The sequence below is a fragment of the Silene latifolia genome, chromosome 9 (genome assembly GCF_048544455.1).
Source record: "Silene latifolia isolate original U9 population chromosome 9, ASM4854445v1, whole genome shotgun sequence".
Taxonomy (NCBI): Eukaryota; Viridiplantae; Streptophyta; class Magnoliopsida; order Caryophyllales; family Caryophyllaceae; genus Silene; species Silene latifolia.
Genome location: NC_133534.1, coordinates 13,219,565 through 13,233,020, shown reverse-complemented (window position 1 = coordinate 13,233,020; position 13,456 = coordinate 13,219,565). Strand labels below are relative to the sequence as shown.

The 13,456-nt window shown below is 33.6% G+C and overlaps 1 protein-coding gene across 1 annotated transcript; it reads left to right on the top strand.

Moving 5' to 3' along the window:
• Positions 1-4,272: 4,272 nt before the first annotated feature.
• Positions 4,273-12,857, top strand: LOC141600599 (putative inactive DNA (cytosine-5)-methyltransferase DRM3). The gene is made up of 8 exons (XM_074420843.1): positions 4,273-4,287; positions 4,420-4,560; positions 4,891-5,004; positions 5,108-5,207; positions 8,988-9,097; positions 9,821-9,923; positions 10,830-10,909; positions 11,168-12,857. The coding sequence occupies exons 1-8, from the start codon at positions 4,273-4,275 to the stop codon at positions 12,569-12,571; spliced, it is 2,067 nt and encodes a 688-aa protein (XP_074276944.1). The 3' UTR covers positions 12,572-12,857.
• Positions 12,858-13,456: the final 599 nt, after the last annotated feature.

Below are 13,456 nucleotides of genomic sequence, written 5' to 3'. Positions count from 1 at the left end.
GGCGAAGTAATAAGTAAATGGATAGGTTATCGAGTAATTGGAATGGTAAATAGACGATTTAATAGATCAATTAAGAAACTAAGTTAGCAAAGACGATAAATAAGGTCATGGTATAGACTAATTTATAGAGTTCAGGGGTACACCATAGAATTTCAAAAATGTAGGGGTACAAAATAGAAAACCGAAAAACTCGAGGGTACGCCGCAGAATATCCCAAAAATTTAATATGTAATTTATTTTTCATTGTAATGTATTGTTGTACTTGTATCAAAATCTATAAAACATTATTAAAAGGCTAGCCTAAAAAAGTCACGTAGACAATGCCACATGAGATGAAAAAAAGCCACGTACGCAATAACAATGTGACTTGGCAAACTAATATGACATGGATTATCAATCAATTTATTATTATATTGCATTAATTTAGTTCACTTATTTCCTTTAAAAATCCATCCATATTCCATTAGCTTTAAACTTAATTAACTAAAAAAAAACTACAATAAAAAAATACGTATTAACTATAAGTTAATAATTTCAAGATATTTCATATGGAGTAGTATTATATGTATTCGAAATAAAAAAACGAATACATGAAATTAAGAAGAAAGAAGAATAAATGAAGTTGGAAAAAACAAATTGTATCTATACAATATAGTTAAAAGACTACTTAAAATATTTAATTTTTTTCTACATGCGATTTTTTATTGGTAAATACTAATTCATCTATATTGATTACTGGATTATTTATTTATACAATATTATAAAAGTCTAGATTATGTATTAAAAAGTTATCTTTAAAACTGTCACATGCTTATAAGTACAAAAAAAATAAAAAAATATTAATTGCAAACACAAAAAATAAATTAATACAAACTCTTTATTTTCCTCTCATAAATTTGGTTATTAATCTAATTATTTATTTAACCTTTAATTTCTTTTATTTAATATGATGGTTTTTTGGTTTTTTCTCACCATCATTATAATTTGTAGTTATCATATTTTTTTTATCTCCATTTTAATTCACAAAATCGTTCCTCTTTGCTCGAATAAATTGTTGATATTAATCAATAATTAATAACAAAAAGTTTCCTATATTACTATTATAACAATCCTAATTTTCATTTTTATTCAAAAAGTTGGTAGGTAAATTATACATACATAGATAATTAAATGAATTCTTTCGCTTTTTATCCTTATTATGTTTTAAATTTATTAATAGTAAAAATATTATTTAATTATTGTTTTTGTGTTTGTAATGAAATTGCAGGAAGATGACATACTCAATTATCAATAACATTGCATGAAATCTATACTATCTAATTAAAAGGGTAGCTTAGAACATTCAATTTCATTTCACATGACATTTTCACACCCCATTAATCCTTATTCATTTTTATTGATTATTTAATTATATTGACAATATGAAATGCATGGAATACTAATTGAATTTATAAAACTATAATATATAATTAAAAGTAAGCCAAACTATCTACCATTATCGGAATGTCATATTTTAAATTTCAGAAGATAATTTCAAAACCACTCTTATGCAAAGTGGATTTTGTAAAAAAAAAAAAAAAGAATAAGAAGAATAATAAAGCAAATATTTTACATTCCATTTCTCCTTTGCTCCATATTTATGTCTATATTAAATTTCATAATAATGAGAAAAATCTATAAATCAATAATCTAAATATAAAATATATAAATCTAACTAAAAGGCAAGCAAAACTAACTATCATCATTTACATGTCATATTTTAATTACATAATAAGACAACATCTTAAATCAATCTCCTGTAAAGTGGATCTTGTAAATAAATAAATAAATAATAATAATAATCAAGCAAAACTTATACATTTCATTTCTCTTTATTCCTTATTAATGTTTATATTAAATTTCATAATAATGAAAAATGATGCTCAAAAGTCGTGAACCTTGATTCATATTTATACCTATATTAATTTTGATAATAATGAAAAAGGATGCTCAAAAGTCATAAAACGCATCATCGATTCTTTATATATTTTTTATGGAAGACAAAATTTATAAGCCAAAATTTTTCTTATCTCTATCGTCAGTAGAACTGTATGTATCACTAAACTTTCCTATCATTCTATTAACATCAAGCCAAGTGTATTAAGATTTTAAAATTATTAACTAATTTATTTACTTTTTTATGTAAGTTCCATTGGGTTATGAAATGTTCATCACATTTTCAATTTCATCGTTTGTGTTTATTTTGTTCTCATTTAGGTGCTATCAAGATTTGTGGTGTTGAGCTATTCAAAGGTAATGTACTTACATCTCTACGACTTCATTCTCATTCCCTTTAAACTTAAGTTAACAACGATAATATTGCATAAAACAATTTTCACTATTTTGTTGGTTAATTCAGACTAATTACTGAGTTACTTTTTTTTATAATAGGGTTGATTCGTTGGAAAAAGAAGACTATATGGAGAAGTAAAATACTAGCTAGGATAGCTTAAATAACTATATACTGGAGACTAACTACAAGATTGACGACATCAACGTGAATGGCTAATAGTTTTTTTTTTCTTTTTTTTTTCAAATGTATATTTTATTTTGGTATTTGTTTTTTTTTTTTTCATCATTTTTACCTTCGAAAAAATAGCAATACTCACCTACTTTGGGTTATTTAATTTATCGATTTTGATCTTTATGTTAACATGTAAATGCCCGTAATCTTAGTACGCAATCAACGATGACTTATTCATAAGGAGAACTTACTATATGTTTTGATATTTTATAAAATTTCAATTACAAAAAACACTAGAAACATCACAGTCAAAACAAAACATCCCGTGAATTTCACGGGCCATGAAACTAGTTAACTTATATAAATTGCAAAATTTTTATAAGTTTAGTTTGACTTATATAAGTTTAGCTCATATAAGTTCAGTTCAGCTCCTATAAGTTCAGTTCAGTTAAACTCAACTCCTATAAGTTCAATTCAGTTCAGTTCAGCAACTTGAAATCCAAAGGAACAGGGCCTAACTTAGAATAAGCATTGAAGTAGTAAAGTTTTTCATCACTAATTTAAATACCCAAAATAGATTCAATCCGTCTCATTGTAGAGGGACACTATCCGTTTAAGAATGTAGACGAATAGTATCCCTCACCCAAAATGTATATGGGAGGGTAAGTAGGTGTATTCATTTCCCATTCACTTGCATTATCCACTTTTATTTTGTAAGAGAGACACTATCCATCTACAGCATTAGACGGATAGTATTGTCTAAATATTTGTTGATTGTTATCACAAAACATATTGTTACTCTTTATTTTCAAATCGAATCAAAAGATTTACTTGAGTTATAAAGTAGTAGTCCATCTTTGATTATTTGGTTACTTTTAGTTTTGGCACAAAGATCGAGAAAATAGGAGAGGGTTAATTATTAGATAACAAGTGAAGCAAATTGAGTGTGGATGGTCAAATTGCTCATTAAAGACATTCCTAAAATATAAGGTAAACAATTGATGGAGACACTTCAAAATGAGATAGTAAACAAATGAAATAGGTAAACAATTAACGGAGATACTCCATCTTTTTCCTATTTCATTTTTCAGTTAGTTCGGGTTTTCTTCCCTATTGTCTTTTTTGGAAGATTTGTGTAGTCTAAATTCAGTTATATGCGGGGTATTGTGCTTATGTGTTACCTGCTTATTTTCTTATTTCGTGTGCAAAAAGAAAAGGGGAATAATATAGAAACTAAGAGAGAGTACGTATATACTCTTTTATGATTTATAACTAGCTTAAAACCCGTGCAAATGCACAATCGTATATAGTTTTTTGTTATAGAATATATTTTAGTATACACGAAGTACACTAATTTATTTTATATGATCGAACAATCTCTTGAATGAATGACTTACATCTTCAATAACACCAGAGATTAGTAATTTGTGAAAGTTCAACTTTTTACAATATATGGTGCTTATTTATCCTTATTCACTTTGTCTTAAGTGTATTCTTCATGCCCATTTGTGTTTCATCCTTTTTGACAATGTGTATGCCCTTGCTCAATTAGTGAATTTGTTCATATCCAAACCGCAAAGTCTAAAAGAACAAATTTTATGCGCAAAAGGGGAGCGGATGCGGGTACCGGTTTTAAAACCGGATTATAATTTAAAAAAAACAAAATAATAACAAGCCAAGTCCAATACTCCAAATCTAATATCCGGATTCCAAAAGTGGGGATGGCAGTGGGTCGGGGATCCGACCCAGACCCTTAGAATCGGACCCTAATGAGTCGGTTTCAGGTCTGAATTTTTGAAACCCGAACAGGTATGATCGGGTATGAAACATAGATAAAAAATTCGGGTCCGGGTCTGATTTATGAGAATCGGACCCGACCCGTATAGTTTTTAACCTAAACAAACATACATACACAGCCACACATCATTTCATTTTCCTTCCTTTCATTCCCAATTATTTCCTTCAACCCTTACACAGTTACACTCACTTCTAACCTAAACCGAGACGACGGCGACGGCGGCGACGGCGAGCCGGCATTGAAGTTGGAACAGCTAAAGGTGAAATCCCTCTTGTTATTCTTTTCAATCAATTTTTAAACCCTAAAATTCATGATTGATATGAATCTGAATAGTTGATAATTTATACAGTGAATTTGATTTGATTTTGTACTTGTTGTATAATTGTTTGGGAACTGAAATCGACACGGAACAGTTAATTAGGCTGTGGTTATTTGATTAACATGTTGCTAATTATGATTAAATGTAGTGATGAAATGATTTCTTGATTCGTGGAAATGCAGTCATTGGTGTTTCTAGAACCCTAGAGTCGTACCACATTTTCAACATATGTTTCGTCCCTCTCATTTTGAGTTAATTTTTCTGGAACAGGCTCTGCTAGTCACAAAATCCATGTCATCTTCTTCATTGGATAGCTTTAGCTTGCTTGATGATGACGAAGATATCAATGTTATTACGATACCCGACGATATTTTTCCAAAGGAGGTAACCATTTGTCAGCGTTCTACCATATCTTTCAATGCATGCATTGTCAAATGTCAACTGTGTGTGAGGTAAAGTGTGATTTTTATTGTACTCATGCATGTAGGAGCTTGATCTAGATGAAGATGTTAGCGATGACAAAAGAGCATCATTATTGATGATGAACTTCCCGGTAGCCAAAGTTGATTTTGCTATCAATAGACTTGGTAGGTTTCAGGTTATTTATGTTTCATACTAAATGCAACTTTATTTTCTAGTGGGAAACTATTATGCCTTCTTGATTTTGCTTCGTTACGAAAATCCTTTATGCGTTCCGTCATTTGCATCAGAAAGTAAATTACCGCTATAGTCGATTTCCTCGACATAAATCCATTGGCCGACTCTCATCATGACTAGAAATTTTGAACTTCGGGGCCTTGTCCTAGTTTTAAATACCAGATATTTGTCTATGGCTATGACAAAGAGAAAAAGACTAAATCGTAATGGGGAACTATTATGTATGCTCAACCTAAGTTTACTCGTTATGAAAACCCTTCTTATCCTGTTAACTTGCCATTTATTTGCATGCATGATAAGATAAATGACATCCATAGTCGATTTCCCGGACATAAATCAAAGTTAGTGTTTGATTCATCATTACTGGAAATTGAGTCCTTTAGGGCTTTGTCCTGACATTAGACACGAGTTAAGGGGAAGATTAGGACCTTACTTTACCACTTTTTCCGGTTAAGGACCTAAACTATGAAAGTTTCCAGTTAAGGAACCCATCCTCCTATTCCGTTTAATTTTCCGTTAGAAACAAATATTGTCAATGTATTGAAGTGATCCCTATCTCCCTGAACCTTATCTTCGCATATCACCCTGTGTAATTTGCCAAAAACGAGAATTCCTCTGAAAGCCTCATTTCTCAGTTTACTTTATTTTTATGTCGATTAAACCCTCACTATGAAATTAGCCCATCAAATTCAAACTTAGTGCATGATCCCTTGCATATCACCATCGTTTCAGTGACAATTTTGGTGGTAGGCTAATTTCATGGTTGATCATACCACTTTGATTGTATATTATTCGGGGATGGTATGCACACTGATAATTTGCGTCTACCAGTAGTTTGTGGACCATTTGTACGATGCTCTTTTATTAGGGTGCATACCGTCCGGTTTAATTCGGGTTTCGCCGGGTAAGATTATATGCATGGTAAAACTCTCCCTCATTAGATTTAACACTCACGGATTCCAAATTCTACGTTGGTGATAGTTCTTTTTTTTTTTTTTTGGTATATTGACGATAGTTCTCTGTAGGGTTGCTCTTTTTGGGAAGAATATAATTTAATTTTAAGTTTATTTTTAATTGAAAGAAAATATGTCGAACATTACCCAACAATGATATATAGCTAACAAAAAAAGGCCGCATTAGATGAAGAAGAAGAAGGGTGTAGAATTGTACTGCTAGATCATGAGAGAGAAACGAAGAAAACAATATGGTGAGAAATGTGCAGTCTGAACTAAAATAATAACTTTGGCTTTTTTAATTGACACGCAACAAAAGTTTTTAACAGAGAACAAACGGCGTAAAAGCCTAAAAGGTATAGGTCCTTAACGGAAAAATTTGATCGTACAAGTCCTTAACTGGAAAAAAATAGAAAGTTGGAGCCCTTGTCTTATGCTTAACTCCATTAGACACGGATACGAGACACGTATAAGAGGCTAAGGTAAGTTTTCAGGTTTAGACTGAATGTTGTGATTATGACCTATTAGGTTGTTTATTGGATTCGCTCAAAACCCCAGCAAATCGCGAACTAATTACATCTACTTAATATACTATATTGATATTTGGTTAAAATCCATCGTATTACCTCGTGATAAGTGGTATCATGTGCGTATTATGTATTCATGTTGTATTCATATTGTGGTCAGTGGCGGACGTACGTATAGTGATATGGTGTCCTAGGACACCCCTAAGCTACTGAAAAATTGCAATAACTTTTCAGTTGTCAGTGATGGGACACCATAAATTTTTAGGTAGGACACCCCTAGTAGTAGCCGCATTCTCTCACCGAGATGACTTAGAAGTAAAATGTTTATTGATGAAGTGGTAGTGTAATACTCTTTACAAATACACCCATATGCTAACTCGCAAGAAGAATATTGTGTAGAGTAGTGTGAGAGAAACAACTAAAATATACTCCTACGACTCTACGAGTTAGAAAAATAATAATGATATTAATGAGATAATTATATTCCTGCACTAGTCATTCCTACCTAATGTAACTCAATCCTTGCCTCATTTTTTCTAATAGAAGATACGCTATGCGACCGCGTACGGATAAAAAAGTAATCACCTCATGACAAATACTGACCTCGTTTTATGTTAAAAACTTACAGGAAATGATCATTTTTTACCGTAGAATGACGCTTTTTATGTGGTCTTACCATAAGACGGTTTTATAAGATAATTATTTGAGAGAAACTTGGAGTATGTGAGCTTGTTCGTAAGCTTTTTAATTTGGTCTATGTCGCCGTTACAAAAAGCATGGCAAGAAATAAATAGAGTTTTACTTCCTCGTTCCATCATTTGTTTACCTTTCCTTTTGCACGAAGATTAAGAAAAGGGGAGAGGACCATTTTAGGGTAGTGTTATTAGACGACAAGTGGACAATATTGAAATTGGATGATCAAATTAATTCATCTGAGGCATGTCTAATATAGAAAAGTAAATAAATGAATGAGACACTAAAATAAAAATGGTAAACAAATGCCGGAGGGAGTATGATTTAGTGTAAGTTCTTCCTTAAGACGGGTCATTTCCGTCTAAAACAATACGACGGTGTTTTGAGACTACTCTAAGCCAAATGTGACCACCATTTTTGGAAAAGAAGTCACCATATGCTCTAATTATTAGTTGGACCATTATGTCACCTTTGACCATAAAATGGTCTCAAAATCTTGTCTTATTATTTCATTGGTCCGGCTGAAACAAGAATTCGTGTATGATTATTTGTCCAAACCGCTAAATAAGGAGAGGAGGGGCATCGTGTAGCGGGTTGTCCAAGCCATAATTTTGCAAAGGGACACCTCAAAAGAAGAAATTCCTAGATCCGTCACTGATTGTGGTGTACTACATATGCAACCATGCTATTAAGCGAAATTATTAAACTCATCCTTGTATAGTAGTTAAAAAGAGATTTGAATGTTACGACTTGTATAGATAAATGACATATTGTTTCATGTCTACGTCTCTTCATCCCCTCTTTCTTTCTAGCCTTCATACTTTGTTCCCATTTAAGTGCCTTTTTTCTTTCAAGTGGAGTGAAATACGAACTCGTTACGACCATACCTTTACCTTTGTTGTGTCATGTTGGACGTACTATAAATTATAAACCTTCAAGAAAAGAGTTGAAGTAACACAGTCGGTGACACTTTAATGTTCAGGTTTTTAAACTTCAGAATCTTTAATGCTGGTAGGTATGGTCCAGTAAGCGCTGTCCTACAATTTGCTCGTATCCGTTAAAATTTTCAGTAGATACTTCTTCTATGTATGGTATTCACGTTCAAAATTTTAACTAATTCTTTTTTTTTAACTTTCTAGTTTATTTTGGTGAAAGTTATGAAACATATAAAGATATGGATCGAACTGCAAGTTAATGAAATTATGGGATCATGAACCATGATGACCTGAAATACCATTTGAAAAAATGTCCTATCCGAGGATTTTATTTATAAACACCTCTGAAACTGTCTTGATTTGTTGCATCATATTCCAAAGGCAAAGACTAGTCCAAAAGCAGATGAATAACAAGTATATATGATCCCATTGGAACTAAAACTGAAATAGTCTTTGTGTACGCATCTTTAAACATTGTGCAGGTCCTTAGATTTTGTTTGTAATGTATCTTTTTCTACCTCAACAGTCTAGACTCTACCCTTTCGATTTACTTTTTTTTTCTTTTTCTTTTTTTGAGAAATAAAATAATATTCAATGTGTAGGTACGAGTGCTCCAATTGATGAACTCGTGGACTTCATCATAGCAGCTGAGATAGCTGAAACTGAAAACTGCGACGACTCGCCCGTTGACAATCATATAGGGAAGAATGAGGTCTGTTGGTAGCGTTTGCTGTATGTTATTCGCCTTGGCTTCTGCCATTATAGGTTTATTTAAATTGCTTAAAAGTTATGTTACATTTTAATGATGTTCTTGAAAGTGGAGTTATCCGTGAGTACAAGTTCATATGCGTTAAACTATATCTTGTCTGAGTGCATATGGTCAATTGATGCAAAGGCTAACTATTCTTTAGTTCTGGATTATGATGGTTTTTTAAGTAAATGACCCTTCCGTGAGTACAATTTCATATGCGTTAAACTATATCTTGTCTTAGCGCATATGGTCAATGCAAAGGCTAACTATTCTTTAGTTCTGGATTATGATGGTTTTTTAAGTAAATGACCCTGCTAAACCAGCTGCCCTTCTTTTGTTGTGATGTAGTAGTCATTTGATGCAATTCTCAGCGTAATATTCGTTATGGGTCATCGAAATGCACCTTAATAATATACATGGATAAGGTTGTGTACATCCAAGCCAAGGCATTGGGGTAATGTTTTTGTTTCGTAGTCAGCGATGCGGGTTTTGAAAATCTGTATACACTTGCACTTGACTATCTTCTTGTCCTTTCTTAGTGATCTTATTATGTATTAATTCCCTTCCATCATCCATCATTATGGTGATATTTAGTGTTTACTACTTATGTCTTGCTCTGCTTAATTTGGACTTTTTGAGTATTTTATGGCTATTGCCAATTGATTTAATCTTTCTAAAACACAGCATATCAGTACAGAAGCTTTATTCGGGACCATGGACAAGACACTTCAATTGCTCAATATGGGATTCAACGAGCATGAAGTTTCATTGGCAATTGAACATCTTGGTAATTTTTGCTATTTAAATAATTTTCTGACTCAGTAAGTTGGGTTTTTTTTGGAGGTTTTGCTGTGTAGCCGCAGGTGTGCACGTTTTTTACATTTTTTGCTGGTAGTTGATTTTTTTTTGTTATAGTACCTCCATCTTTTTTGCTGGTAGTTGTAATGTTTTGTTATAGTACCTCCATCCTAAATTTATTGTCCTCGCTGACTTGACAATCAACCAATGTCAACTTCAATCATTAATTTCTCCAAATGTATGTTCAGATACTTGGTAAACTTTGTCTTGTTTGATTCACCAAAACTACTACTTCGGTACTTCCTCCATCCCGAAATAATCTTCCTGTTTTCCTTTTCTAGTCATCCCAAAATAATCTTCCTAGCTTTTCTTTACAATACTAAAAACTCGTGATTTTCGTGTAAACTTTACCTCACTTCTCTCTACTTTTCAATTTTTCATTATTCAATTATAAAAATTGGTTCCCGTGTAATTTATAATCAAGAAGATAATTTTGGATGCAGATTTTCATTTCAAAAAGTAAATTATTGTCGGACACATGTGCGCACCCTCTGCCACTCTGCTGCCATTCAACTAAAAAGTTGCAACTCTTTATTTTTTATTTTATTTTTGATATTAAGCGTGCTTGTTATTTCATGACCACTGAAAATGACGGCAGAAGGATGTTCTTGTTACACTGTCGCCTCTAGAGCGCAACTTGTATCGTTATATGGCGGTATCCTGTTTGTCAAGTTGGGAGTTAGTTATATCTCCACCACACTTGAAGAAAAAAAGCCTTTACACTTGTTTTAGTGTGTCAGTCATCCAAGGCAATCCAAGCCAAAACTATTTGATTTTTTATATTACTGATTACAATTCGTGTGTCTAACTCTCTGCTCTTCTCTGCTCTTTTTAGGTTCTGATGTTCCTATCACAGAGCTTGCGAACTCTATTTGTGCTAGCCAAATGGGGGAGTCTTATCTCACTAATTCCAAGGTTTGTATCCCGTTTATGTATGTTATCATGTGGTATATGATTTGGTTCTATGATGTTAAAAGTTATGAAAAGGTTATTTGTTTAGCATAATTTAACAATGGTAAACTCATACTATGATTACTATCCTTGTGGAACTTGAGATTGTGGATGAGTTTTGATGTTACTGAAGTCAGGATTCTTAGGCTTATAGCCATTAGTACTACATTTATCATTTTATTGGTCATGTTCAGCATTTCTAATTTGCTGTTGTGTGTGCAGAATGCTTCAGGTTCCTCTAAAGCAAAATTTGGATCTTTAGAAAGCTCTTGGTATCGTATCAAGGGAGAACCTCGCCAGTCTGGTGACATGTTTAGTGTTAAAATGGAGGAATATGGCGAGGACTATGCTTCTCAGATGAGCACCATGAGCACTGGGAATATGTATGCCAATATCAAACCAAAAGAAGAGTATTATGACGAGTCAAGCACTCTGACAAGAGATTTTAACATCGATAAAATGAGGGGCAAAAGGCCAAAACAAGAATTCGAAGACGATTTCACCAATTTCAATGGTCCCTTATGGAAGAAGAAGCCGAAAACGCTAACGATAGGTAATGACCCCTTACCCTTTACAAAAACCCTAGGTAACAAATATGCTATGCCTAACCCATCAAATACCAGCTCTGGCAGAGGCATTGATAAAATGCTTTGTGGACCTCCATATTTCTTTTATGGAAATGTCGTAAATCTATCTACTGAGGGTTGGCAAAAAGTGTCGCAATTTTTGTACGCTCTTGAACCTGAATTCGTCAATTCACAAGGCTTTTCAGCCTTGAATAGAAAGGAAGGTTACATTCATAATCTTCCTACAGAAGGCCAGTTCCTTATCAAGCCAAAATCACCAATGACAATAGAAGAAGCAATACCTCATACAAAAAAATGGTGGCCGTCATGGGACTCCAGGAAGCAGTTGAGTTGCATTAATTCTGAAACCAAAGGGAGATCTGAAATATGTAATCACCTGGGAAAAATGTTAAAAGATTCTAAAGGAGTACTTACAGGTGAACAGCAAACAAAGTTGCTCTATTATTGCCGGAATATGAATCTGGTTTGGGCCGGGACACAGAGACTTGCTCCAGTGGAACCCGAACATCTAGATCGTATTCTCGGATACCCAATAAATCATACCCAAAATCCCGCCATGACCTTGGTAGAGCGACTAGAGTCTTTGAGAACCAGTTACCAAACTGATACATTAGGGTACCATCTTTCTGTCTTGAAGCCTTTGTTCCCCGGTGGGATAACCGTGTTGTCTCTTTATAGCGGGATTGGTGGGGCCGAAGTGGCATTACACCGGCTCGGAATCTACATGAAAGCAGTCGTCTCGGTAGAATCTTCAGAAATGAAAAGGAAGATACTAAGGAGGTGGTGGCAGGGGACTGACCAAACAGGTGAGTTGGTACAAATTGAGGACATCCAAAAGCTGACAAGTAACAAGTTGGAGTATCTAAAGAGGAAATTTGGTGAGTTTGATCTTGTAATCTGTGAAAGTCCTTGTACATATTCTGAAAAAGGGACGAAGACGATCCCTGGAAACAGTAATGTTGAAGAGTTGGATTTCACCCTGTATTATGAATTTGTTCGCGTTCTGCAACGTGTAAGAACTATGTCAGGAAGGAGATAATAAGCTAATAATCCATCCAAAATCTTAAGCCTGTTGAAAATAAATTGGATGATGACGCCGGACGCAAGCTTTTCCGAGGAGTAAGAACATATAAGCTGTAGGGGTTTAATTTAGGCTGTAATAATCTGTAATTTTCTTTATCAGACTTTTGTACTGAATAGTGTTTTCTATATCAGCCTTGTGTAACAGGACAGATGGCTGATATTTTGGTCGACTGATCGTGCTAAAGTTGTAAATCCATCTGGCACTCCCCATTCTTTAATGAAAACCTTGTATGATTGTGATATTTGTTTACCTCATTTTAGCTTTCGGATTCCGTGTATTTCCCCATGCTAAAGGTGTTGCCTAGGTCGCATCGTAGCAAATAGCAATTGCTTTATATGGTAATTCAATGAATACTACTTGGTGTTCTGGACTTTTGTTGAAAGTCTAGATAGAGCCATAGCATCTAACTAAAACCCTTATCGATAGTCGATACACCAATTACTAAAAGTAAAACCAGGGAATATCAACCTCATCGTATGGGTTAGTCTTATGATGATCTTATCAGTTATCATAAGACTGTTTCATATGAGATTTCGTGTACAAGATATACGATAATGGAGTCGTTCTTCAATCTTTTTGAATGATGGATGAACAAATCAAGAGCTTAAAACTGCAGAAGTGCAGGCTTGCTTCACTTGGAATGGCAGGAAGTATGCAATCAGACATCATGCAGAGGGTCCGTTAGGGCGTTAGTTCACTAGACTCGTCTCTAATACCGGGAGCGAGGATCTTCTCCAGAACCTGCATGCTCCAAGTCATATATCTTATCAGTCATTCTGGCTACATGGTTGGATTTGATCGATTCAGATTAGGCCTGTTTGTTGAAGGATACATCCTCCT